Source organism: Rhipicephalus sanguineus, chromosome 5 (genome assembly GCF_013339695.2).
Source record: "Rhipicephalus sanguineus isolate Rsan-2018 chromosome 5, BIME_Rsan_1.4, whole genome shotgun sequence".
NCBI classification, from domain to species: Eukaryota; Metazoa; Arthropoda; class Arachnida; order Ixodida; family Ixodidae; genus Rhipicephalus; species Rhipicephalus sanguineus.
In genome coordinates, this window is record NC_051180.1 from 184,465,552 (window position 1) to 184,489,505 (window position 23,954).

Sequence of the window (23,954 nt, forward strand, 5' to 3'; positions counted from 1 at the left end):
AACGACTCTCAAGTGTTTGCTTTTTGTTCGCTTCTTTCTGAATGGAGGAGCCCGCTGAAGCGGGGAATTTGAACACGGAGAAATGCCCTTTCCGACAAGCCCAAAAAGTTGGTTCGCGGTCGCATCATCGCGGAGCTACAATTTTTTGAAAATCACTGTTTTTTTGCGATTTCCACAATAATTTTCGCCACCTCGGAGGGCAAAACAAATTTTTCGAAGCACTTCTGGGTGGTTTTCAGTGTAGATATTTTGGAATCAGATAGAAAAAGGGTTCCAGAAACTGAAAATTTGATTTTCAGAAAATCGATTTTTTTGCCATTTTTCACAATACGAAAGCCGCGTCCCCCCTTAAGATCGGCTTCTGCTATCTTGAGGCAGTCACTTTGAAGGTGTCGGTACATTTTGTTACCACTTGTGGTTACACGGCTACTCCAATGCTGTATGCATCAGCTACAAAAAAAAATAAATAAAAAAAACCATTCAAGTACAAATTTTCTACTGCGCTCAATGGACTCAAAGTTTTGCCGGCTGGTTGTGGGATGCATGTGGGTTAGGGTGCAAACTGGCATCGAAACTGTGTGTCGTTTAAAGCAACCCAGTGACATGCAAGTGCAGTAAGATAGCCCACCTTGTTCTTGCCGCGCCGACGAATGTCCCTGATCAGCGCCAGTTGTGCCTCTGTCAGCTCGTACTTGGCGAGTCGCTCGTTGAACTCGTCAATTGGCAGGTCCACAATCTCGGCGTTGGACAGGGGCAGGTTGAGCGCTCGCGCCCGCTTCTCGTCCCGCGATGCTCGCGCGTGTCGTTGCTCCTCTGTCTCGCACGCCAAGCCAAAGGCACTGTTCATCGACATCACCTCTTCTTCGTCCTCTTCTTCCTCCGATGACTCACAATTTTCTGCATGGAATTTGCACACATTTAAGCGCACGAGAGTGGCAAAATGAGGGCGTCCCATTTTTGCTATCGCTTTCCACTACCATCTCGTCATCCACACAACTTCGTGTGACTCAACCTTTTCAGCACATCAGAAGCCCTTTAACGCTAGCCTTAAAGGACCAGGAACATGTGTTCCATTTAATGGGCGTTTTGTTTACCGAGAAAGACGTATAAATGTGCAGAAGTCAGGTACAACACTAACTGAATTAGAGGCAGTCATTCTATTTACTGAAATTCTGCTGCAGTTACCTTTTCATAAGAAAATTCCTTCCAAGTGAGATCAAAAAAAAAAAAACATTGCCACCATCGCCTTGGCAACTGGCTAAAGTTTAATTTACTTAACAGGTATGGAACAGCTGGAATAGCTTCTGGAGCTATTTTTGGAGCCCATAGCTGGGCCAACTGTAATGTAAAAATTTATGAAGGAGGACTTTTAAATTTGGAGCAGCTAATATGCAACAGACATGGGGTAGCTCAATAACTCTAGCAGTCACGGACCAGAATTCAGAATGCGCATAAGACTGCTGCGTTACACTTTCCAATGTATACCAGATACAGTGAACTCTACGGAATTCTAGCAGGTAAAGTCCAAACTAACCAAAAACTAGAACACATTTTGGGCATGGCAACAGTGCCAAACACGTTGCGCATAGTCTCAAGTAAGAGCCACACCCAAGTATGAGCCGCACCCCCCTTTTTCAGACTAAATAGTTGAGAAAAAAGGTTATTCATGTAATAGCCACACTAGCCTTTGAAAGCACCCACCAAACACAGCTGTGCCGCGACGTTTGCGCTGCAACCCGCTATCTCCAACACAAAGCGTTTTTTTAGCACCTGCAGTGCCATAACTTTTAAGTGTTCAAGGACTGCTGGCACAATGCGAGAATGCCGTCGTTCGTAGACAGCCAAACGCCTTGCAAAAGTACCTTCAAAAGCGATCATCCAAAAATGCGGCCCTTGCCTCAGCTCCACAAAAACAAAGGCAATGAAATCAGGATCAGAACACGAGAAGCGTGAAAGCACTTCCAATGACGATAATTTCTAAAATATGTCGTCAGTACCATCTTATAACTCCGAATACATATCTTTGATGCTATGCTCACAGGTACCTGAAAAACGCCATTGGTATTGTGACTTCCGCACCCGACTTCCGCGAGATTTTGGCTATGCCTTTACAAATAAGCATTAGAAAATGATGAAGGCAAGATCACCGACAACCCTATCTTCAGCTATCTGGAGTGCTATCGCGGAGCGATTACATTGTGATTCTACAACTTTTTGCTGCCTTTTGCCACCATTTGCCATTGGTCAAAAGGCGCGACCCAGAAATTCCTGCAATGGCTAAAGACAGCGAAAGACATAAAAAAGTCATATAATCGCAATGGAATCGCTCCACGATAGCACACATACTCAGCTGTACGTGTGGCGTAGCGGTATTCTAAGCGTACTAATTTTCTTTCCTTTTGATTCACCCAATTCCACACGGCGGCCCCTCCTCCTCCCCCACCCCTGCTTTCATAGTTGCCCCCTCCTGCTCCTTTGTTTGGACTGAAGGAGAGGGTACGAAGCGTATACACACAGGCGCTAAGGAAATCAGTTACAGCCTTGAAGAAAAGTCCGCTTGTCGAAACGCTGCTTCCAGCACACAAACCCCGTTTACCAATTTTTCATCACGAGCTTCCATCTTCCCGCGACTCCTGCCTTTTAAAAATTTTTTGTGGCACTTCTGAGTACATTATAAACAGGTTCGACTGCATTTTCTCAGTCTTTCATTGCAGTAGCAGTGAAACTTACCATTACTGAAAGTGTGGATAAACACGTTTCATTATATTGAGTCATAAAAGTTAAATACTCTGTTATACCGAGAGTATGGTCATATCAAAGCTAATCCATATATATACAGTGAAATCTCGGTATAACGAACTTCAGGGGACCGCGGAAAAATGTTCGTTATTCTGAAAGGTCGTTATAGTGAAAGCCCAAAAATGTACCATAACAATAGAATTTCAGTAACGCAAACGTCCTACCTTTGCAACGGTACGTCCTTGAACTCGTTTCTCACAACAATGCACACGTGAACGTCAGACAAGGCACGTTTATTTGAAATAGTCCGTGATCATTTTTTGACGGGTGCAGCACAAACTCTGCGTCACGAACGATTCTAGACCGTCCGCATTTTTATCCGCCGCTTCGGTCGCTGTTCCGCTTTTTTCTATGAATATGCGGAGTTTCCTCAAGTAGTCCAACGCATCTGTGGCCGACACGGACTCGTCGCGATCTTCGGGTGCTACCGTGACATCGTCGTCCATGTAATCGCTGCAATCCTTTAAGGCCCAACTGCATGCACGCGAGTTTTGAGCGACGGCCGACAGGATTTGCTGTCGCGGAGGGCCATCCATCGCCGTCGCTTGTCGCAGGGGTGCAATCGCGAAACGATGCTATTTCCGATTCCACACGGCTGGCTGATCGCGCTGATAACGCGAACGGACCGTCGTTCTGACCACTGGCCAAGCGCGAAAAGCACGAAAGGCATCCCAGGTTTCTGGAAAGCCAGAAAACATCGCTTGTCGCCCGGAAGTGAGCATGACGATATCCAACAACATGGCAGCATCTCTGACCCTTGCTTCGGTTGCAATTTGCTCGTGATGCTTCCAATCGGCGCGTACTTTAAGGAATGCAAGTTATAGACTACCTTCTTTACAGCCCCATCTCACGCGGAGAGCGAGGCAGCGGCCGTATTTTGTCGTTATTTATGATCGACGGTTCGTTTTGATCTTTCGGTGGTAGCTTGCTGCATTGGTGGTAGCTTGCTGCAATGTCAACATCGTCGTCGTGTGAGGTAGCCCTTCTCCCTGCGAAGCAAACGTTCTCTGACAGCAAGAGGAAACGTTGTCGAGATGCGCCTCGTGGACTAACCCCAACATAACGCAGTTTGCAAAGTGCGACGTAGCCTAGGCAGCGTACGCTTCCGGGCGCCCCATGGGATCACAGCAGATACTACTGCCGCGGTTAAACATAAGATTGCGAAAAAAGGAAGTCCCGAAACGCTTTTATGGCATCTTTATCTCAAACAAGACATTAATAAATTTGGCATGTTGTCATTCATCTACTCTGTAATTCTTTTTCGTAATTTGCCTGCGTGCGCGCAATAGTTTTCAATCGAGCAGCGCGACGGAGCCCGTTTGTCGCAGCCGCCTTCGCTCGTAAGCCGCGTGCTATGCATGCAGTTGGGCCTTTACAAAACCTGATGCGTTGTCGCCCTCCGCAACCATTCCGCAACGAAGGGAAAAAAAAAAAAGTTCTCCGCCCGCGTCTTTCTCCTCCCGCGCCATCTCAGGTTTTAGCGGGAGGGCATCCGCTCTTCGCGCTGCGTCGTCTGCTACCTTACAGCTCCGACTGCCATGACCGATACACTGAAATCGAAGAATCCTCGCATTTCGGGATATAAGTTCGTAGTACTGAGGTGTTGTTAAGATTACACGGGAATTAAATAACGGTCGTTATTCTGAAATGTTCGTTATTCTGAAGTTCGTAGTAGTGAAATATTTTTACATTGAAACTATAAGCAGTCGGCACGGGATTTCTTAAAAGTTCGTTAATTTGAAATGTTCGTTAATGTGGTGTTCGTTGTAACGAGATTTGACTGTATAGCGCACTATTCTTCTCTCGCGCACAAACACTTGTGGCTGAGGTGCAGAGAGGACTGACCTGCTGCGGCAGCCACGTCGGCCGCCGAGTACGAATGGTTGTGTTGTACCAGAGAGCCAACGGGGCGGATCACAAGCCTCGGAACGGCAGGCACTTCGGGTGCAGAGGGAAACAGGCTGTTGGGTGTGGGAGCATTGGGCGGAACCACTGCCACAGTGGCACCACCTGGCAGGCGGCCCAAGGGAGTGGCAAACGGGGGCTGCTGCTGGACTCCACCATAGCCACCCAGCATGGCGTCATTGTCTCCCTGGACAGGCGACCACTGCGTTACGTGCCACTGCAATCAGCACTACTTATGCCTTCAGGTGAAACAAGTACGCTCACCAAAGTAACCACATTAACAGAGGGCAACAAACTGCAATTCTGTAAATTGTGCTTCCGCAATATTAAAACCACGAGAAGAGGCTCGGTAAGCAAAACACAAAAACGAAAACAAGTGGCAACACCGTCTAAATGGTCCCGCAACAGGCCATCGCCGTGTCACATGTCTCTGACAGTAGCTGCCGAGGGCTGGCTTATTGTTTAGAGATAAAACAAATAAAGTGATCAATAAATAATGGAACGGTCTTTTAGACCACACTGCATCCATGTCCGACCACGAAGCTTTTCACGATAACCTGATTACGTTTTTTGATAATGTGTATTGATGTTCCTCTGTACCATGGGTTCTCAATCTGGGTTCCGTTAAGAACATCTCAGGGTTCCGCGAGCCGCCAGAACGTATGCAACTCGCTCCCGTTTTACCCCCTTTAGCAACTAATTTATTTATTTAGATAAGCAAATTTGCATTGCATTTTGCATTTAATGAAGCCATCGCACGCCGCATCCGCACATAGGGTGCCTGCGAGTAGCGAGACCCACGTGGTAGCAGCACTAAAGACTCGTCGTCTAGTGCGTACCATGACACTTGCACGATTTTTAGACCCGTGGTGACAGAACGCACAGAGCGCTGGTAATTCATGATAATTCATGCTCGCGAGCGTTCAAACTAGTTCAAACGGCATTAACGGTTAGCTCGGCACTTTATTCCTGGCCCATGGCAAGTCGGTGTTCACATGGCAGTTTTCATACACAGTGATTTGCCACTGCTCTATGTCGGTTTTGTAATCAAAACGCGCAACAAATGCTTTGATACGCGTAAGAGGCGTCGCTTTGGGCCGGCCGTGGGCTACAGGGGCATTTAAGCTTAGCTTTACGACTGGTGTATCGGTCGAGGGCCGTTTTGCTGCGTGACTGGCAGTGCCTCCTTTTTTCTCTGTACATCCGGCGCTTCGTTTGCAGGAACACATTGCTAACGCTGCATGGTGCCCGAAGCATACAGTGTATGGTTGGCGGGTGCTTTATGCGAGTGGCGCGCATGGCGGGGTATGGCAAGTCTATATGTATCATCGGGAGTTTTACATCAATGGCCATGGCCTTCGATATTAAAGAAAAGAGAACGGGCCAACGCCAGCAGTGTTAACACTGTGGTTGCATCGTCGAGAGGCGTTATCACCCTTCCTCCCCCCATCACTCCGCTTTCTACTGCCTTCGTGCTCCAGGAAAACTTAGGGGTTTCATGGCACTCTGGAAAAGCTGTTGGGGTTCCCCAAGGCCAGAAAGTTTGAGAACCCCTGCTCTGTACCAATTGTAACCTCTGTTTCGTTACTTCTTTATTCAATGTTAATTTTTTTCCTGTTATCTCTCCAACTCAATGCCCTTCAATGTAAGGTACTGCGAATAAATAAATACGTTGCATTCTAAAATAATCATACACTAAAGCTTAGAAATGTGGAGAGCCTTTCCTGCATGAACAAAATACGAGAGAATACTTTGATATCCATGCTCTCACAGTGACAATTTAGAGTTGTGCTCTCAACACAAAGACCAAGGAAGACTTCTCTCCTGTTCCCAATCGACTGATCCCCCCCCCCCCCCCCCCAGTGCTGCTTCCTCTATAAATTCCCAATTTTCAGCTTATATTTGAAAAGCAGCTAGCATTGCTTACCAGGCCCGGTCGACGTCCAAACAGTTTGTACTTTTTTGGGGCCACTTCAAGCAGTCGCTTGGCATCACTGTCTACGTCGGCATGTGAGGACGACGATTCTGAGCACGAGTCCAGCCATTCCTGCGGAAAAGGAAGCCATCAAATGTTACCATGCAAGCACGAGAGCAGCAGCACACTTACTCTGAACTACAAATCACAATTCAGTGCTACTAGCTACTCTCTAATTTTCTATATGTGAAAAATAATATCACCTTTTAAATAGCAATATTTTAAGGACTTTGGCATCAGAAATAACATGCACCAGAAACGGGAAGAAAAAGCAATATATGCTTTTTCCCAAACAAGGTTTAACCTACTAAAAAATAAAGACCCTTCTTCTCAATGTTAAACAAATTCTAGTTGCGCGGTAACTGAATTGTTAACCCCCGTTTCAGAAGCTTGCATAGAATGATGCATCACAGTTGTTGACTGACAATTCGTACTAAATGTACCAATAACCGGAAGCTCGAAATAATAGATTCCCCAGAAAACAAGGATATTCATTCCACAAGCAAGGAAGCAAAAATAAGCTGGTCAATGCATTGCTACGTGCATTTACACTAGCATACAACCTGTTCCTACTTGGACCACTGTCATGCTGTCACTACAGATGCATGCACTCAATCTCCATCAACCCTGCGGAGAATTTGTGCATGTACTATTGGTGCAGCTAACCATGCTCGGGCAGCTGAATGGCCGTGGCTTTCTTCACAAAAGCCACTGTGCAACACCTCCCTTGCTTGCTGCCCAGCCTGTTCCACACAACTGTAGGTTGCGTCATGTGATAGCTGTTTAAATTACAACCATGGGAACCGATTTTCCCATTGTGCAGGGTCGCAAGGAAGGTCGTCATTATTAGCAAATTACTAACCAGAAGTTGCTGATCTTACCGATATTTCTTCCCTTCCTAGCCAGTGCTTGAGAGTACGCACTACAACACGTCCCTATAGTGGACCGTCAACAAACGTGCTAAACAATGCGAGACTACCCGAACCAGCTTTCTGATCTTACAAGCTTCCTGCCGCAGAAGAACGAGGGATGCAGAACTGCACCATAAATAAGACTGCCCAGTGGCAATCTCTAGACAGAGACAAGTGACTGCTCAGTTCACCTCCACGATGAAGAGCCCACTTCTGTTTTCAGTTAACGAGCTAGGCAGCTTTTACGCTTAGTTAGCACAGGCTGGGTAAAACTTTTAGTTAAAGGGGCCCTCCAATACTTTTGAAGCACCTATTTTTTTATTTGTGGCTTGCATTGACTGGTGGCTGGGGATAATTTTCGCATGGGTCAGAGCAACGACCATCAAATGATTATTTTAATCACTCAATAAAGTCACTGCGGACCGCATCAGCACGTAGGGGTGCTTGCCAGAACTATCGCTGGTGGAAATGATGGCGAAGAGCACAGGCCCATAATAGGACAAATGTAATGTTAGAAGTGATCATGGCGTGGCATCAAAAGTGAGATTATTATTGGGCTTTGTTTTTCACTGAATGCCAAATAAACGCCATAGCAACAGAAAGGATCACTACAACTACAAAACGCCATTTCACCTTATTTGCTTGCGTGGGTCAGATGTCCGTAAGAAAGGCTTCTCTCTCTTCCCTCCCCTTGCTTGCGTACGTTTGTGAGTTGCCTCGTTTTGCACGTGCACTACGCTCTTGATTGTTGTTAAAGCGGTGCAAGTAACCCTTTCATTGAATTGACGTCACTGCACCCTTGTAGTTCAGTAAAGTTGAAAGTTGGGTGAGTTGGTGATAGTTCATGTCTACGTGTGAAGCAGCGCACTTAGACAAGGCACGACAAACAACCAAGAAAGACAGGACGACCGCTGCTTCCCATGTAAACATGAACCCTTGTAGTTGTTCGGGTGGCTGTACCAAAGAACTCGCGAAAGAATGTTGCAGAGTCCTGGGATGCTCGACCGATGGGGCAACTGTGCTTCACCGCCCTTGCCGTTCCCCCTTCTTGGAATGAGAGGAGGAAGTGTCTTGGAGTGTTGTTGTATGGAACCATGGGCAAAGCAGTAACGCCCGCTCCAGTTTGCCTTTTTCACAGTGCCACGGTGCATCTGCCCTTCACCCAGTGGGAAAGTCGCAAAACGCCTCTTGATCTCGGTTGTCCCGGCCACTACCAAAACCCTACCAAAACGGCAGAGGGCAGCACAGGAAAATGAAAAAGGCAGATTCTGACAAGTCAGGGAAACTCATTTCTAACAGCCTAGTGTATAGACAAAATGGCGTGGTCAGGCACCACGTTTGTGACAATGGCAGCAACAGCGTCTCAACAATACATTGTACAGAACAGGCAACAATGGTGTGCAAGCTTCCCTGACGTAGTAGCTTTCAGCCGATTCCATTAGTGGTGCCTTGCAATGTCTGTGGCAAGTGAAATGTGGTCATGAGACCCTGCAAAGATTGAATTGAGGATAGGCAATTTTTTTTTCATACTTTGAATGTTCTAGGCTGAATAACCTCGAACTGCATGTCCCTATCACTGCCATTCTTGCTGCATTAACCTGTCCATCCTTCAGTCTACTCAACCCGCAAGTAAAAAATGGGGGTTTGAGTAGTGTTGGAGGGCCCCTTTGAAATGTGCCGCTATTCAGCATAATATACACAGCTGTTCCACTACTAGCTCCACCTGATTTTATTTACCTTCCGAAAAAGTGGACGCAGTCATGCAAACTTAGGTACTTGAGTTGTTTCATGCATGGTTTGGGGATGGTTGGTGATCAACTAGGCTTTGCAACTTTCGATACTGAGAAAATGCCAGCAACATTTAGCAAAAGCAAGAACATTTATTTGTCTAATGTGAAAGAAATTAGGCATGCAGTTATGCAGAGAGAGTCCATGGTGCACTGAAATGAGTCCAAAGGTTCACTCATCCAAATCCAGCCCAGCCAGGATTAGTACTTTCTTGGAAACACTCCTGAAGGAACTATTTTTAGGCTCAGCTTTTTTGGCATCTCAGAGGAGGCAACAGAAGGAGCTGGCTAACATTTCAAATGAACAGGTGCCCCTTCTGGTTCCCATTGGTGCCCTTCCTGCCTGCATCAGCCACTGTACTGGGAAAGCAAAAAAAATTATCAGCTAGGGCCACTTGCAGATAATGATAGCTGTGGCGTTTGCGTGGGGTGATGTACTGGAGGATGAGATCCACATAACAGTGGTGCCAGCAAGCACACGCACACGTATCTTTTCATGCTTTCTCTATTCCACCAATTTTGTAGAAAAGGTATAATCAGAAGTATCTGAAGGTGCAGGCTACGATGGTTAAATGCAAATATTGTCTTTACTTTTCATAATGATAAGGTGTAATGCTGACAAGTGCAACTGGGATTTCATTACTTTGAGAGCCAACAGAATTACTGATCAGAAGCTGCAACTGCTAAGGCACGACAGCTTTTCTTGGAGTGAGACATGCACTCAACCAGCAGCCAAACTACGCTTGGGGCTCGCATGTTTGGGAAGCATCAATGCGAAAAGCAAAGATGGACTCACATGATCTTCGGAGAGTGAAGGCACGCGTTCGGATCCCATGGATGATACGCCTGTGTCACTGCTGTTGTCCATGCGATCTTCTGCCACGGACAGCTGGACAGGGTAAGGCGCTGAAGCCGCTGCAGCAAGAAAGGAAAGCACATGTAAGCAAAAGAACACTGCAATCCGGTACAAGATGTGCACGACAATCTTCATCGCGCAGATCAAGGTGCCAATGGGGGGTGGCAGCACCGGTAGCGTTCAGCGAGGCCGTTGAGGAAGTCTTACGGCATTGCTGAAGAAATGACGAACAAAACAAAGATTTTCTTGTTATTTCAGCAAAATTACTCACCACTTTAGCTGATGAAACATCTTTGATGCCATTTCATGGTTTTGAAAACAGGTCTTGAATATGTGTTTAAATTTTAGAATTAAAAGTGTCCTTCAAATCGAAGTGACTACCAAACCATTTGAATTGAATATTTGAAGTTTCGAATATTTCCTCTCCTCTAGTTAAAATACATAATGGAATGTACAAGAGCTTTGCCTCGTGCCTCTTCATTGATCTGTGGCCAACGTCAACTGCATCACTGCTAAGCATCCTGTGTTACGCTCCACTTGTCCCACTATGCTGCTTGTGATGTGTACAAACCCTTCAGCTTCCTGCTAGCACTTGGGTCATTTGCCTCCTTATCCATGTCATGCACATTCTTTCAAATATGGCACCCAAGCGACTGGCCCAAGCCAACATTTTTTTATACGAAAAGACAGTGCCCACTCCCTAAAGCTTGAGGAGAACCTGGTTGCCCATACACAGGACCGTCTGATGAAATTCTTCAGATGACTGGTCAGTTTTGTAGCCAACTAGAAGGCAACGGTTCTTTCTACAAAGGCTTTACTGGAAGTTATATAAGCATGGTGCTGCCACCAGAGGTGAAATGTGACTTAAAGGTGCCTGACGAGCCTTGCGCAGGTTTTAATGAGAGGTTAGTCTACGCAACTGCTAACAGGACATGCCTAAGAATACCACACGACCTCACGCATGCAGGGTGACACCAGAGTTCTTTACTCTTAATAAAACTAGATAGTCTTCGTGTAGGCCTCAGCCTTCTTCCCATGTGGTGGCAGGGATTGCTTAGTTCTTGCCGAAACATTTCAACAAACACATGTTATTAAGTAAATCAAGGTGGCATTACAATAGCATTCTTTTTAGAGAATCTGCCATTCCACAAACACAATGTGCACAAATACCAGCATTACACATATTGATTGCTTGTATGCAAACATTGAATGGCTATTTGCAGTATGATTACCGGTGGTTTCTTGAGTGCTGTGTTACAGAAAAGGCTGACCAGAATATCTAAAGCTATTGAGCTATTATTGAAGAGGAAACATTTATTTTGGGCCAAATTGGTGCAGACATCAAGTTGTGCAATTCAGAGAGAGAGAGAGAGAGATAATAAAATGAGAGCAGGGAGGTCAACCAGAATTGTAGCACCCGGTTTGCTACCCTACACAAGGGGAGGTATGCAATCCAGAAATGTGCACTGATGTGTGCTGGTGCTACACCATGCCCTACATTTTTCCAAAGCCTTCCTCGATCAAGCATTCTTGCAGCTAAAACTTGTAGGCATGCATTAACATGTGATGGAGCTACGGTGCACTCATCTGTTCATTTCAAGCACAGCATACTTGTCCTATGGCACAGTTCTGGCCCCTTTGTGTAAGTACAGTAAAATCCATTTAAACAGCACTCGAACGGTCAGAAATGCTCTCTTGCTGGTTGGAATTTTCATTTAAGCTAAGTACACAGCTTTGAACAATTGTTTTTATGTGAAATGAGTTCTAGTGTTTCAATATTTCTGCGGTAAAAGAAAAATAAAGCTGCATTTATAATGTTGCAGCTTCTTTCTGCAAGGTTAGATATACATGCAAAAGGATTCCCTGCTGGTCGAAATCACGTGTCAGACTTTAATGCATTTCTTGCTGTCTGGTCTGAATCGGCACCGAGCACTGGAACGGCAATATCCATATCTTGGCCTAACGGAATCGCAGTCACCATCACAGATGCCACCAACAACTCTCTCTCTGGAGCAGCCAACGAGGGCATCATTCAGTGTGCTCTTACTCCTGTTGCTTTGAATGAAGCATATTAACAAGAGTGTAGCAGGAAATTGGAGGGAACATACTCTCGACTGTGAAGGGGTTACTGAGCAGGTGGTGTTGCAGAAGGCCATTTTATGCGACATTTTCTAATGGCAGATCAAGAGGGGCATGTGCCCTGTGTGCACACCTCCTGGCTATGCCTCTGATGGCAACTATAGTCGGATACAACTTTAGAAGTCTGCGGCATTTCCTCCTCAAAGGCGCATGCACACAAGCCCTGCACCAATGGGCGCACACTCCAGACTGACGTCACGAGCCGGATGGCCGGTGACTCCACCTTCGGAGAACATCGCCGAGTGCATGAGCGGGACTTTCTTTAGTTGCAGAGGCTGTTGCGCTTGGGTCATCTGGGCGGTGCCTCTCTGGACTCCTTAAGTTGTATCTGACTATAGACTTCAACGTTGCACTAACTCAGCAGTGCACTTTCTCCTCCTCACCGTTGATTGCTTGATCAGTTAAGTAATCATGATAGAAACAACTGTGCATCACCGTTTCACACATTTCTTGAACCTAAGACTTTAAGACTTTCAAAGGGCCCCCTCCAACCAAAAATGGGTTTATTTCCAGACGTTTTGGAACCAATTCGATTCCTTCTTCAGGGGGAGTGACAGCGGAGGTGTCGAGGTGCAACTCTTAACTTCTCTTTCGAACCAGCTGGGGAGAAGGAGGGAAGGCACGTCTTCTTTGGTGGTGAGAGTGTTGAGGGGGTTGCGGTTGCCGCGGTTGGTGCGGTTGCGTGGGATTGATGGGCTGGGGGCGGCCGGGGACGGTTTTGCTCACTCGCAACTTTGTTTGAATTGGTTTTTCTTGCTCTGGCTAGTCCGTGAATGTATACTGATGGCAGGTTTCCCTTGTATCGGTTTAGGTTGCCTTCGGTGTTTTGAATGAACCACGACTCCAATAACAGCCATTTTTGTTGGATAGTTTCTATTGTTAGGATTTCGGTTTTTTCAAACTCAGTCTTATGGTCGGCATCTTCCAAAGGGGGTTCCGTTGTCTTGAGAACGTCCCGACGTCGTGTTTGTGCTGTTTAATTCTTTCGGTCAAGTTTTTTGTTTCGCCAATGTATGCGGCCTGGCAGTTGGAACATTTGATTTTGTAGACGACGCCTTGCGCTCTTTCTCTTGGTGGAACTGTTCCATATGCCAGAGATATAGGTGGTAGTTTCAGTTCAAGTTTATTTTAAGCAAAGTCTTATGTTAACGAGTTCCTATAAACAGCCAGCCAAGGTTGATAATGTTGTTCCGTACATCCGGCATTTCTATTCAAGAGAGTTTTGCTAATCCAGAGTCCACTGTAGTGACTTTTGTGAGCCGAGTGCCATCATCATCCTGGCACGCGGCCATGTCCTCGAGGCCATCTTGGGTCGATGCATGCATCGGGTGGTGCCTGTTGGCGTTACCCTTGCCTGCCACCCCACATATATGTCACTGCCCATCCCAGAAAGTGGTCAGAACTCAGGCAGAAATAGCTTTAAAAAAATCTGATGCAATTATGTTTCTGCAGGGCCTAACTGACAAGGGTCACATATGAGTACTTATGCCATAAATTCGGAGCTACATAAAAGACTCCGTCTAAACTGACACTTCTTAAAGGTCACCGTGTTGCTTGCAAAAGAGGATTTCCGTCACAGCTAAGCTAGCCTCCCATGGCGTGTTTCCATCGTCTGCAGATCATAAACTGCATTTCAGGTGTCAGTGAAAATCATAATCACTCGACCTGCCCCACGTTCTGGCCACTTCCTGCAGCCAATGTATTTCGATGCATGCTTGAATACCATATGCTCGGGGAGGGAGCACCGCGACGACATCTGCCCTTTTTCGAGTGGCGACCTCGCTTATCTGAGAAAGGAAGCCTTGCGAACGAACATTCGCGGTGCTCGCGTGAGTAATCCGCGCCGCCATCGCGGTAGGGCCGCCGGTCACGTCGCAGGCAGCGCGGACGACGGATCGCTGCTGATAATGCCTCCTCGCCCAACGCCGCCTCCTCGCAAGCTGGTCCTTGTGCAAGCTACGATAAGGTCCGCCCCGCTTCGCGCTCCGATGCGCCGCCGCGCAAAAACATCGCTGCGCGAGCGGCGACGTGCCTTGCCCACCACCGCGGCCTCGTAAAAGTGACGAGAAGACAGACAACGGCTGCGATCTGACGGTCCGTTCTTTCAGAGCAAAATCCCAGAAGTACGACATCGCGCGAGAATAAAGTGACGCCAGTCGCCAGTACTGGCCCCATTGAAGGACCACATTCGGGTGGCGCCGCGCTCCTCCTGCGAGGATAAGGGGGTCGACGGAGGTTACAGTATTTCTGAAAACGTAGTCGGGTTCCCTGGCACACGACTCTTCAGCATTACGAAAGAGCTCAGCTATAAAAAACTCGCAGAGAAATGTAGCGTCTGCTTCTCTCAAGTCCGTCTCTCCATTTAAACGTGCGAGATGAAGAAGCAGGCTGACTGCGTGTGTGCACGTTTCAGGTGCGCTTTGATGCCAGATAACGTTCAGCGTGCTCCAATATAATAAGCGCGCGCTTATCACACAGTTTGTCGACAAGGACCGGTCTCCGGGGAGGCTTGCCGCAGCTGTCGATATCAATATATTCTTGCGGGCTGCACCACGAAGAGCTGAAACCAGCAGCCCTCGGAGGCCACCATCAGAAACATGGTTCAGAACAAAGAGCTCTCCTCCAGGCGGAGCCGGACAAACTACACCAAACATTTCGCTATTGCCGACATCTTCGGCTCTTCAGCAGTATTTTTCGAGAGAAAACCCGGGTAAGAATAGGTCATACACGTCGGAAGGCTACACCCTAAGAAAAAGTCGAGTGTTTGGGGAGTATTTCTGCTACACAACAATAATCGTCATCCGGCTTGCTCGCGTTTCCTTTCTTTAAAACCCGGCTCTCGTCACTTTCCTATCAAGAATGCTATGTCACGCTGATAACGCGCGCGCCGTTCGTGACCGAAGTGCCGGGACCGCGGTGATAACGCGAGGAAAGTACGCGTGGTGGGTGACGATTATGTTGTGTAGCAGAAATACTCCCCAAATACTCGACTCTTTCTTAGGGTGTATGCGACAATTTGTCGAAGCGTACGCATCTAGGCTGGTTCGGTCCCGACAGGACACCGGCAACGAACAGGACAGCACCTTCGTATGTCCCTAATGCTTTGAAAAATTTAGCCTCCACTGCGTTGACCTGCGCGGTGAAGCCTTTTACAGAAACGAATCAGGCGTTCAGCCGTTTCCACCTCCTCTCCACATGCACCGCATAACGTGCCTTGTAACTTCGCACTTGGCTCGGTGCGTCCTGGCTTCTAACAACTGAGAGCTACACCATGAATTATCGTAATCTTTTCATTGACAATTTCCGGCCTGAAAGTTCTGTAGGTTTCCGGTGCAGATTTCGTAAGCGCCCCAATTCCCAGGGCCCCTCTTTGTTTGTTCGACCTATTTATTAACCGATGATTCGTTTTAACCGAAGCAGCGCTGACGCGCCTCCACCAAGCGCCCGAGCAAAGTATTTTCCAACGGTGGCAAGCAAAGGTGCGGGAGAACTGTGACGACATAACATTCTTCGTATTTCGGTGTGCTGCTGCTGTTTGCAGCGGCTCTTCCTCCATGGTAGTAGGGGCAGAGCTCAGGATAAATAAAGACCATCGCTTGCACATTATATCATGTAGACAATATGCACTACATGATTATACGACAATTGATAGCAGTGACACTGCAATAAAGGATGATCGATTACACATTAACTGAAACAGGACCGTAACATGCCGTATGAAATGTAGACAACATATGCCAATTACAGTGAGTAATAGTGACAGTCAAAGCTAAGTGGGCGTGAGTAAACAAATTATATGGTTGTATCGAACGAAAGCGCACGTGGAGAAGATGAAATTTGAAGTGCGTATTACGTTGATAACAGATGCGAGTACATCAGCGTAATTAAGTTAAATAATGGCTCAGCAACTGCGGATGGTTAAGCAGAAATGACATCGACAAAAAGACTCAACACTGGCTCAAAATGTCGAGCCGACTTTGAAAATTACTAAGCAGAATTACAACGTGCTAAGAATGGCATGAATGAGCTCGCGAAATAGAATTCCGCGAAATGCCGAGGTATTCCATACATACATATATTTTTTTTGCAATGAATATTGCTCGATATTCTTTTCTTCCTCAGTGAAATACAACGTACTTGCTTTTCCCCGATTAGGAACTACGCAGGACCTATGGCCGGATGCAACATAAGAAGTCCGGAGAGGCCCCGCCCAAACGACCGAACGCCTCCGCGACTGAAGAAATAGTCCCGCTCAAGCCCTCGGTAATGTCCTCCGAAGGCGGAGTCACCAACCGTCCGGCTCACGATGTCAGTCTGGAGTGCGCGCCCATTGGTGCAGGGCTTGCGTGCATCCGCCTTTCAGGGGGAAAAGCCGCGGACCCACATCGTTTCATTCTCTGCGGGGCCCCCGATTTGAAAACTGCGCTGTCAGCGCCACCAAAGCTTCAGCGGTCTTAGGCGCTGCGGGGCGCTACTTTCTTACAATTCAAAGTGACACTAAATTGGTGGTGCTAGCATTAATTATACCATACGTTAGAGCATTTACGATTCAATTTAGGGATTACCAGACACAAAGCTACAAATTACAGTAAAAAAGTCACAAGCAAAAATTTCGCTGTCCTAATGCGTTCGACTCGAAGGCGAAAGCGGTCCGGTATGGCCATTTTGCAATGCACTTTGGAAATACGGTCTATTTTATTAGCTGAAAATAGCCCCGTTTTCCTCGTTATGCGCCGGATTTATATTTTTATTTCTTCACTAAGGTCGCGAAAAATGACTTTAGGCGCACCACGCGGCAAAAAAGCGAAGATGCATATGATTCCGATCACGTGACCTTTTACTGCTGTATGCGGTTAATGGCTTCTGTATTAGTGTTGAAATGCAGTACACTTTTTATTATAATATTTTCTAATTTAAAAATGCGCAAGATAAGCCTTCGTTTGCAGTAAGCAGAGCAGTGGCGCCGCCTTCGCTTGATCCGTTGGTCATGATAGCCACTGTAGTCATGAATTCTAGGGACCGTAGTCATGAGCGGCAGCATTAAAGTTGTTAGCTGAGAAACTAGCGGCATCTGCCGACGAGTTGGAGAAGTACGACGAGTGCCTGGTTCGCGAGGCGGTAAAGGGACTTCGCGTGACGACGAGTGTTTGGAAAACTTATTCCGTCGGCTTCTTATATTCAACAGTTGAAAATGTCAAAACTACAGTTGGCTAACAACAGTTGCACTCACTCCATGTGAAAGCAGAAGGTTGGGCGTAAGAAGAGTTTGCGAGGAGGGCTATTGGCATCGCTTCTCATCGTTGCTGGAGGAGGGACTCGCACTTTTTTAGTGTCTTCCCAGATGGCAAAATTCTGCTTACAAAATATCCACGAGCTTTTGGAATCAGCTGCTGCAAGTTTAACCACTACCGAGGAGGAGCTTTTCGTTGCGCCGTAAAAAAAAAAAAAAAAATGTGTCGAGAGAAAGCGGCTGTCAATCCCTTTAAGGGGCGGTAAATTGCACGCGAACGTTGTTAACAATAATATCGTGGGAATCTACAACATATGTTGACAAAAAAAAAGATGTCTTAAAGGAGTACTGAGACGAACATTAAGTGTTTTTGGATTGTCGCTCTAAATAAAAACACTAGTGTCGAGAACCCTAACAAAGAGTATTGCGGCGCCTGGGAATGCATCGAATATATTTTTAGTAATGCTACCTTACAAAAACACTTTCGGTTTCTTTATCGAGGAGGTGGCTTCTCAGTGACGTGTCATCGCAGTGAGACGTCACGGGGAGACAGTTGCTCACGAAGTACTAGCGGCAGATCCGTCACCTGCTCGTGGGGCACGTAAAAACGATGAGTGAATTATCGTCCAGTGACCCCGGCAGTGATTTCTGCGATTTAGGCTGCATGCAGGGCGCAGCGTTCGCTAACTCAGTGGCACTGTGTTGACTCGTCGGGATAATGTCCATGGCGGTGGGGCTGGCTTGCTAATGCTCAGCGACAACTTTAAAATCAAAACAAAATATTTGACGCGTGTTTTCTGACTCTGGTGTGTAGAGCGTTAACACTGCATACCAAGCAAACGAAAAACGTCCCTTTTACGGCGCGATCTGCGTAATAACGCAAAGGTAGTAATCGAGAAACAGCGCGACCGCTTCAGACGGGTCTTTGTCCCCGTTCATAGAAGTCGACCAACAAGCCCAAAGTTTGACATTACAAAGCTGGTTGAAATCAAGGCTTCGGCGGGCACCCGTCTTGCCGGGAAGAATCATTGAACAGAAAGACAAGGACGCCGACCACAAGAGGAAAACAATGCATTGACGTTTCGGCACCCAGTACGGGAGGAGCCTTGTTTACAAAAACAAAAAAAAAAGCGAGAAAGGAGGTCAAGAGTTTAAATGTGAGCTAAACAAGCATGTGACCTAAACATCTTGCGTATGCGGGGGGCAGATTACCGTCCGTGCGGTTGAGCGAGCTTCTCGTTTGTACCGTCAGGGATTCCAGATACAATCTGGAAGTCAGGGGCGTAGCCAGAAATTTTTTTCGGGGGGGGGGGGGTTCAACCATACTTTATGTATGTTCGTGCGTGCGTTTGTATGTGTGCGTGCCTATATACGCAAGCAAAACTGAAAAATTTCGGGGGGGGGGGGGTTGAACCCCCCCCCCCCCCTTGGCTACGCCCCTGCTGGAAGTCCTTCTCGGTAGCGACGACACGTGCCTTGCCCCAGTCTATGTCATGATTTGAGGCTTGCGCGTGTTCGGCGAGGGCGTTAGACGATATACTTGCCATTCTTCACATCATTACAGTGTTGTTTCAGCTGTCGCTCGGAATTCCCGGATTCACCGATGTGCACGCAATCGCAGTTCGCGCGCGGAACTTGGAATTTGAAACCACACTAGGAAAGCACTCTTTTCGTAATCCGTCTTTCACACTGACAAGAGCGCGTTTCAGCTAGCGCGTGGGTACATGAGCCACGTGTACTACGTCACACGTGGGCATAACACGTGCCGAGGTCTCACTCCCGAACCAGGTGGTGTTTCGCTGCACGAGGCCCGAGCTGGCTGCCCGAGGTCAGGTACATTCTAGTGCGAGTGCTGGCAACGAAACGAAGTATACGTGTGCTCCAACAGAAGTCCAGAAACTTATGACATGCCAGTATGCACGCCCAGCAAGACACACAGGAGGAGGCGTCGTCATTTCAAAGGCGCTGCGATGCAAAGCAGACGGGAAGAGTCAACCAGTGAGCAGGAGGAATAAGCAACGGCCGTTTGAATATTGGTGGACGAGCAGAGGTTGTTAGGACCGAATTAATAGGGTAGGAAATCAAAAACTAACAGAGTCGTGAATGAAGAAAGAGCACAAATTGATTAGGAAGACTAGGTGATTATTTGACCCCGTTTAAAGGGGCATGCCCATAAATATCCTCATTGTCGTCACTTGACTGGGATGTGGGCTCCCAACTAGGGTTGCAGGAATAGTGTCTTTTCCTCTCCTATTCCTATGATAGGACGTTTATAAGCTGCACAATGGACAGCCAAGGTGGAGGATAAGGGACAGCGCTGCAGCCGATTTTTCTCACCCCCAGACCCACATTTCTTAAACCCACTCCCCCTCCCCCCAAGGGTTGCCACGTAATCAGGTGCAGAAGGAGTGTGCTCACTCTCTCCCCTGCGACGCACCCTGGTTGTGCAGGCACGTCAGTGAAAGGACCGGCGCTGGAGTTCACCGCAATTGCAATGTATGATACATAATCGCGTAATGCCAAGGGCAAACAAAAAACAACGAGAAGCGCCTCCCTAGCATGCCGCGAAATCAGGTACCACGAAATGCGATCGTTCGCGAAAGCCTAGTCGGCGCGGCTAGCAAACGGAAAGTGCAAGATCGGCGAGCAAGGACAAGCTGCTGCGTCATCGACCGCAGCGGGCGATCAGCGAGAGCCGGCTGCGCACGCGCCGAGACCGGCGACAGATAAGTCAGCGTTTTCCAGCCGGTGAAGCGAGTAAGCCCTCCTGGGCGTCGCCAAGGCAGCGCTGGCGACCTCGCAAAATGTGAGGCCGCAGAACGGATGCCGCTCAACGGGAACGAAGAGATCGGGAGACGAGATCGCGGTCACTCGCTGCGATCGATGGTTCGATACACTACTCCGTGCCACGGGCTCTCATAAGGAGCCAAGCACGACTACAGATAGCGGGCGCTATTAATAACTGCATGCAGACGACACTAAATCGGGCTTATCAAAACACCGCTCCTCTGCCGAATGCACCCTTCGGCGCATTCGCCAACTCGAAACGCACGTGTCGTAGCAGCACTGCACACACCGAACGCACCCACGTGTTTTCAGGAAAAACAGACGCGATGGTTACCTGACCGCTGCGCTTTCCTGATGCAGAACGGTCGCGGCGTGCCGCATATGACGTCGTCTTCTTCGTCAGACGAGCAACCGAGGCACATGATGTCTGGTCGCACGATCAGTATCTCTGGCGGCTGCGCGCACGTCATGTCTCGGCCCCTGGGTCTACCCGAAGCACGACACGAAGGGCGACGCGCTCACGCCGGCTGACAGCAGCACACCGGCGGGCAGGGTGCCGGCGCCTCGGCACGTAGCGCCCGCCACGATCGCGCTGCCTCCATGCAAAAGACTTCTCGGCCGATGAGCTGGCAGCGTCGTCGGCTGACCACCGTTCTTGCTCGATCACGCTCGAAGAGGACCTTGGACCGGTCACTTCCTCGTCGCCGAGAGAAGCGCCGCTTTCGAACACCGTCGCACGAGCCCCGCTGGAAACACGCCACGAGACGCCGCCGCGGTGCGAGCAGCGGTGCCGCAGGAGACCACCCAATCGAGGCCGCACGATCGGGAAACGGCGATCGAACGGCTGCGTGATACGACAGAAATGTCCCCGACTTTTCCGGCGCATTACACAGCGATAAAATGGCGCCGAGTCATCGCGGCGCGGACGTGGCGCCATCCATCGCGTCGCGAGCGAAACGGGGAGAGGCCTCCGCCGCCAGCTGCCGGCCGGTCGGCGGCGCAGGGGCACCTCGTCGCAGTCGTCGCCCGTTCTCGTGGACTGCATTCCGGACGGCCCAGTCTACGCGATCACACGCCGATAGCATAGCGTCGCAGGCGTTGCACGAAATGAAACTGCTCGACACGTTCCTTTTTCGGCCGCTGTCGGCTCGCACAAACATCTTGCTTCTTAAAACGGTTACACTCCACGTGAACCAATCTTCCTTAGTCACAGGTACAGAAGAAACAGCGATTTTTTGTTTCCGTGAGCTAACGAGGTCATGACATATCTGAAGTGTTTAGCGCAGAATTATGAAGACGGGACATGAAGGGAGAACACGTACACAGGCGACATGTGTACGTGTTCTCCCTTCTTGTCCCGTCTTCATAATTCTGCGCTAAACACTTCAGATATGTCGTACCAACAAGGCCAAAAGTCAGGCCATGAGATGACCGAAAGTTCGCATGAGAGAAAGTACATGCACGGAGGCCGGTTCTGCATTCCGATACGGACGACTGGACGTGACAATTTAGCGATCTATACAGCCTAATTAGACGAAGAATACACGAACAAATTACAGCCAAAACGACGACCCGATTACGAGGCGAAATAATTTCGACTACCTTCCTACAGAGTCCGTGATGGAAGCGACACTTCGTTTTCTGGAGCAGAAAAAATGCTAGTTTGGAGCAGCTAGTGGTCTCTTCGGAGCAACGACCCTTGGAGTTTAAAACATTTATATATCTCATGAATATTATTATTTACGATTAAACACGTTGCACATACAATAATCACTGCACGTTGCTATATAGAAACAAATAATTAAGCAGTTGGATGGTCACTGAACACAAAGTAAGATGAGCTACATATATTTAAAATACCAGTACTTATGCCAGAGATAATATAAAAGTGATAAAGCTGTGCACAAAATTATAAAAGTAGCCGCAATCGCATGTAACTACCGCCAAAGCAGTTTATAATCGGTACGAGATCAAAAAATTATGTCAGTTTCATATTTCACCAAAATAGCCAGCACTAAAAATTAAAAAAAAAAAGACAGCTAAATGAGCTATACACTAAAAATGCCAGTTCTTGCGGCGCAAATGATGTCAAAGCTGATAAAGTGGTAAATGTAATCAGTCACATATCAAGTCGTCACAGCAGAAGTTCGTAGTCAGTATGATGTCGAACTAATCTCACATACATTTCACCAAAGTTTCACCAAAGTTTCTCAACGCCATTTCGGAGCAGTTACTAACAAATATTACACTTCGGAGCAGCATGGAGCAGCATTTCTCTTTTGCAGCAATTCGGAGCAATTGGAGCAGCACTTCCATCCCTGCAGGGTTACTGCAGCGTAGAGGTGTGCGCCGCCGCCGCCGCCGAAGTCCCAAGAGAGATCACGCCGCCGCCGCGCAATAATTGCGGCGCGCCATCGTTAGCCTTTTCTTTTAATTCGAATGGGGAATTTGGAAATAAAATACAGCACCTCACCGGAGGAGCTCTTCTAGATGTGTCCATGTAATGAACTGTCCATTTCAGCGGCCGCTGAATAGCGGGAGCTCGGCGAGAAGCGCGCCCCGTGTTTCCGGTTCTTGTTCTGCAGCGCCATCATGACATCACGGAGCTTTCAAAACATTCTCGACACAAATGATAGGGACGGAACGCGATTCAATTCAACGAACAAAGCCCTCAGAGATCCGATTTTCGGTGCACATGTCTTTTGATCATGTTAGCCATCGATTTAGGTTTAATGCGGCCGCTCGTCTAAAGCAGCTGTAAGGTCTGTACGCATTGCCTGCATCGTTCTGAAACATCTGGGATACACTGACATGTAAATTCAGACTTGAAAAGTTCCTGTTTCTGTGCATTTCGTGCACTCTCTTCTTACGCTAGGATTGTGCTGGCGGGTTCGGTGCGGCGACGTGGTCAAGAGCGACGTGACATCACTGCTCACCGCTTTGTCGAATCACTGAATGCGCTCTGCCGAAATGTACTGTGGACATCTCCTTTGGATGAACGCATCGAGAATAGCTCCCCAGAAGTTGTAGTATCTTTTTCTTCTCCAAAATATCACGAGTATTGCCTGACCTGAACTCGCTGGATAGCATATTCTTGGAGTCTGAACCTAGTACACTGTGCATAAATAAATAATAATAATATCTGGGGTTTAACGTCCCAAAACCAGGATATGATTATGAGAGACGCCATGGTGGAGGTCTCCAGAAATTTCGACCACCTGGGGTTCTTTAACGTGCACCTGAATCTAAGTACACGGGCCTCAGACATTTTCGCCTCCATCGAAAATGCAGCCGCCGCGGCCGGGATTCGATCCCGCGACCTTCGGGTCAGCAGTCGAGCGCCATAACCACTAGACCACCGTGGCGGGGCTGCATAAATAAATAAATTAGTTTATATATATATATATATATATATATATATATATATATATATATATATATATATATATATATATATATCGGTACGTTAGTACACGTTTTCCTTTCATTCTTACTCCAGTAAATTGATAAATAAATATAGAAGTAAAGAGAATGGCAAACTTAGAATATTAGCTGAGCTATAGTT

At 47.7% G+C, this 23,954-nt stretch overlaps 1 protein-coding gene across 4 annotated transcripts in view; it reads right to left on the minus strand.

The window, feature by feature from the left end:
- The window catches only part of LOC119394507 (endoplasmic reticulum membrane sensor NFE2L1), a 179,391-nt gene that overhangs the window by 12,099 nt on the left and 143,338 nt on the right, over positions 1 to 23,954 (minus strand). For 3 of the 4 annotated variants that reach the window (XM_037661814.2, XM_037661812.2, XM_049415801.1), the window contains exons 7-10: positions 10,174 to 10,292; positions 6,632 to 6,751; positions 4,645 to 4,906; positions 629 to 897 (exon numbers count right to left, since the gene is read on the minus strand). In XM_037661814.2, coding sequence (XP_037517742.1) covers positions 629 to 897; positions 4,645 to 4,906; positions 6,632 to 6,751; positions 10,174 to 10,292 — 770 coding nt within the window. The remainder of the gene's footprint in view (positions 1 to 628; positions 898 to 4,644; positions 4,907 to 6,631; positions 6,752 to 10,173; positions 10,293 to 23,954) is intronic. The other variant, XM_037661813.2, reaches the window with a different exon arrangement.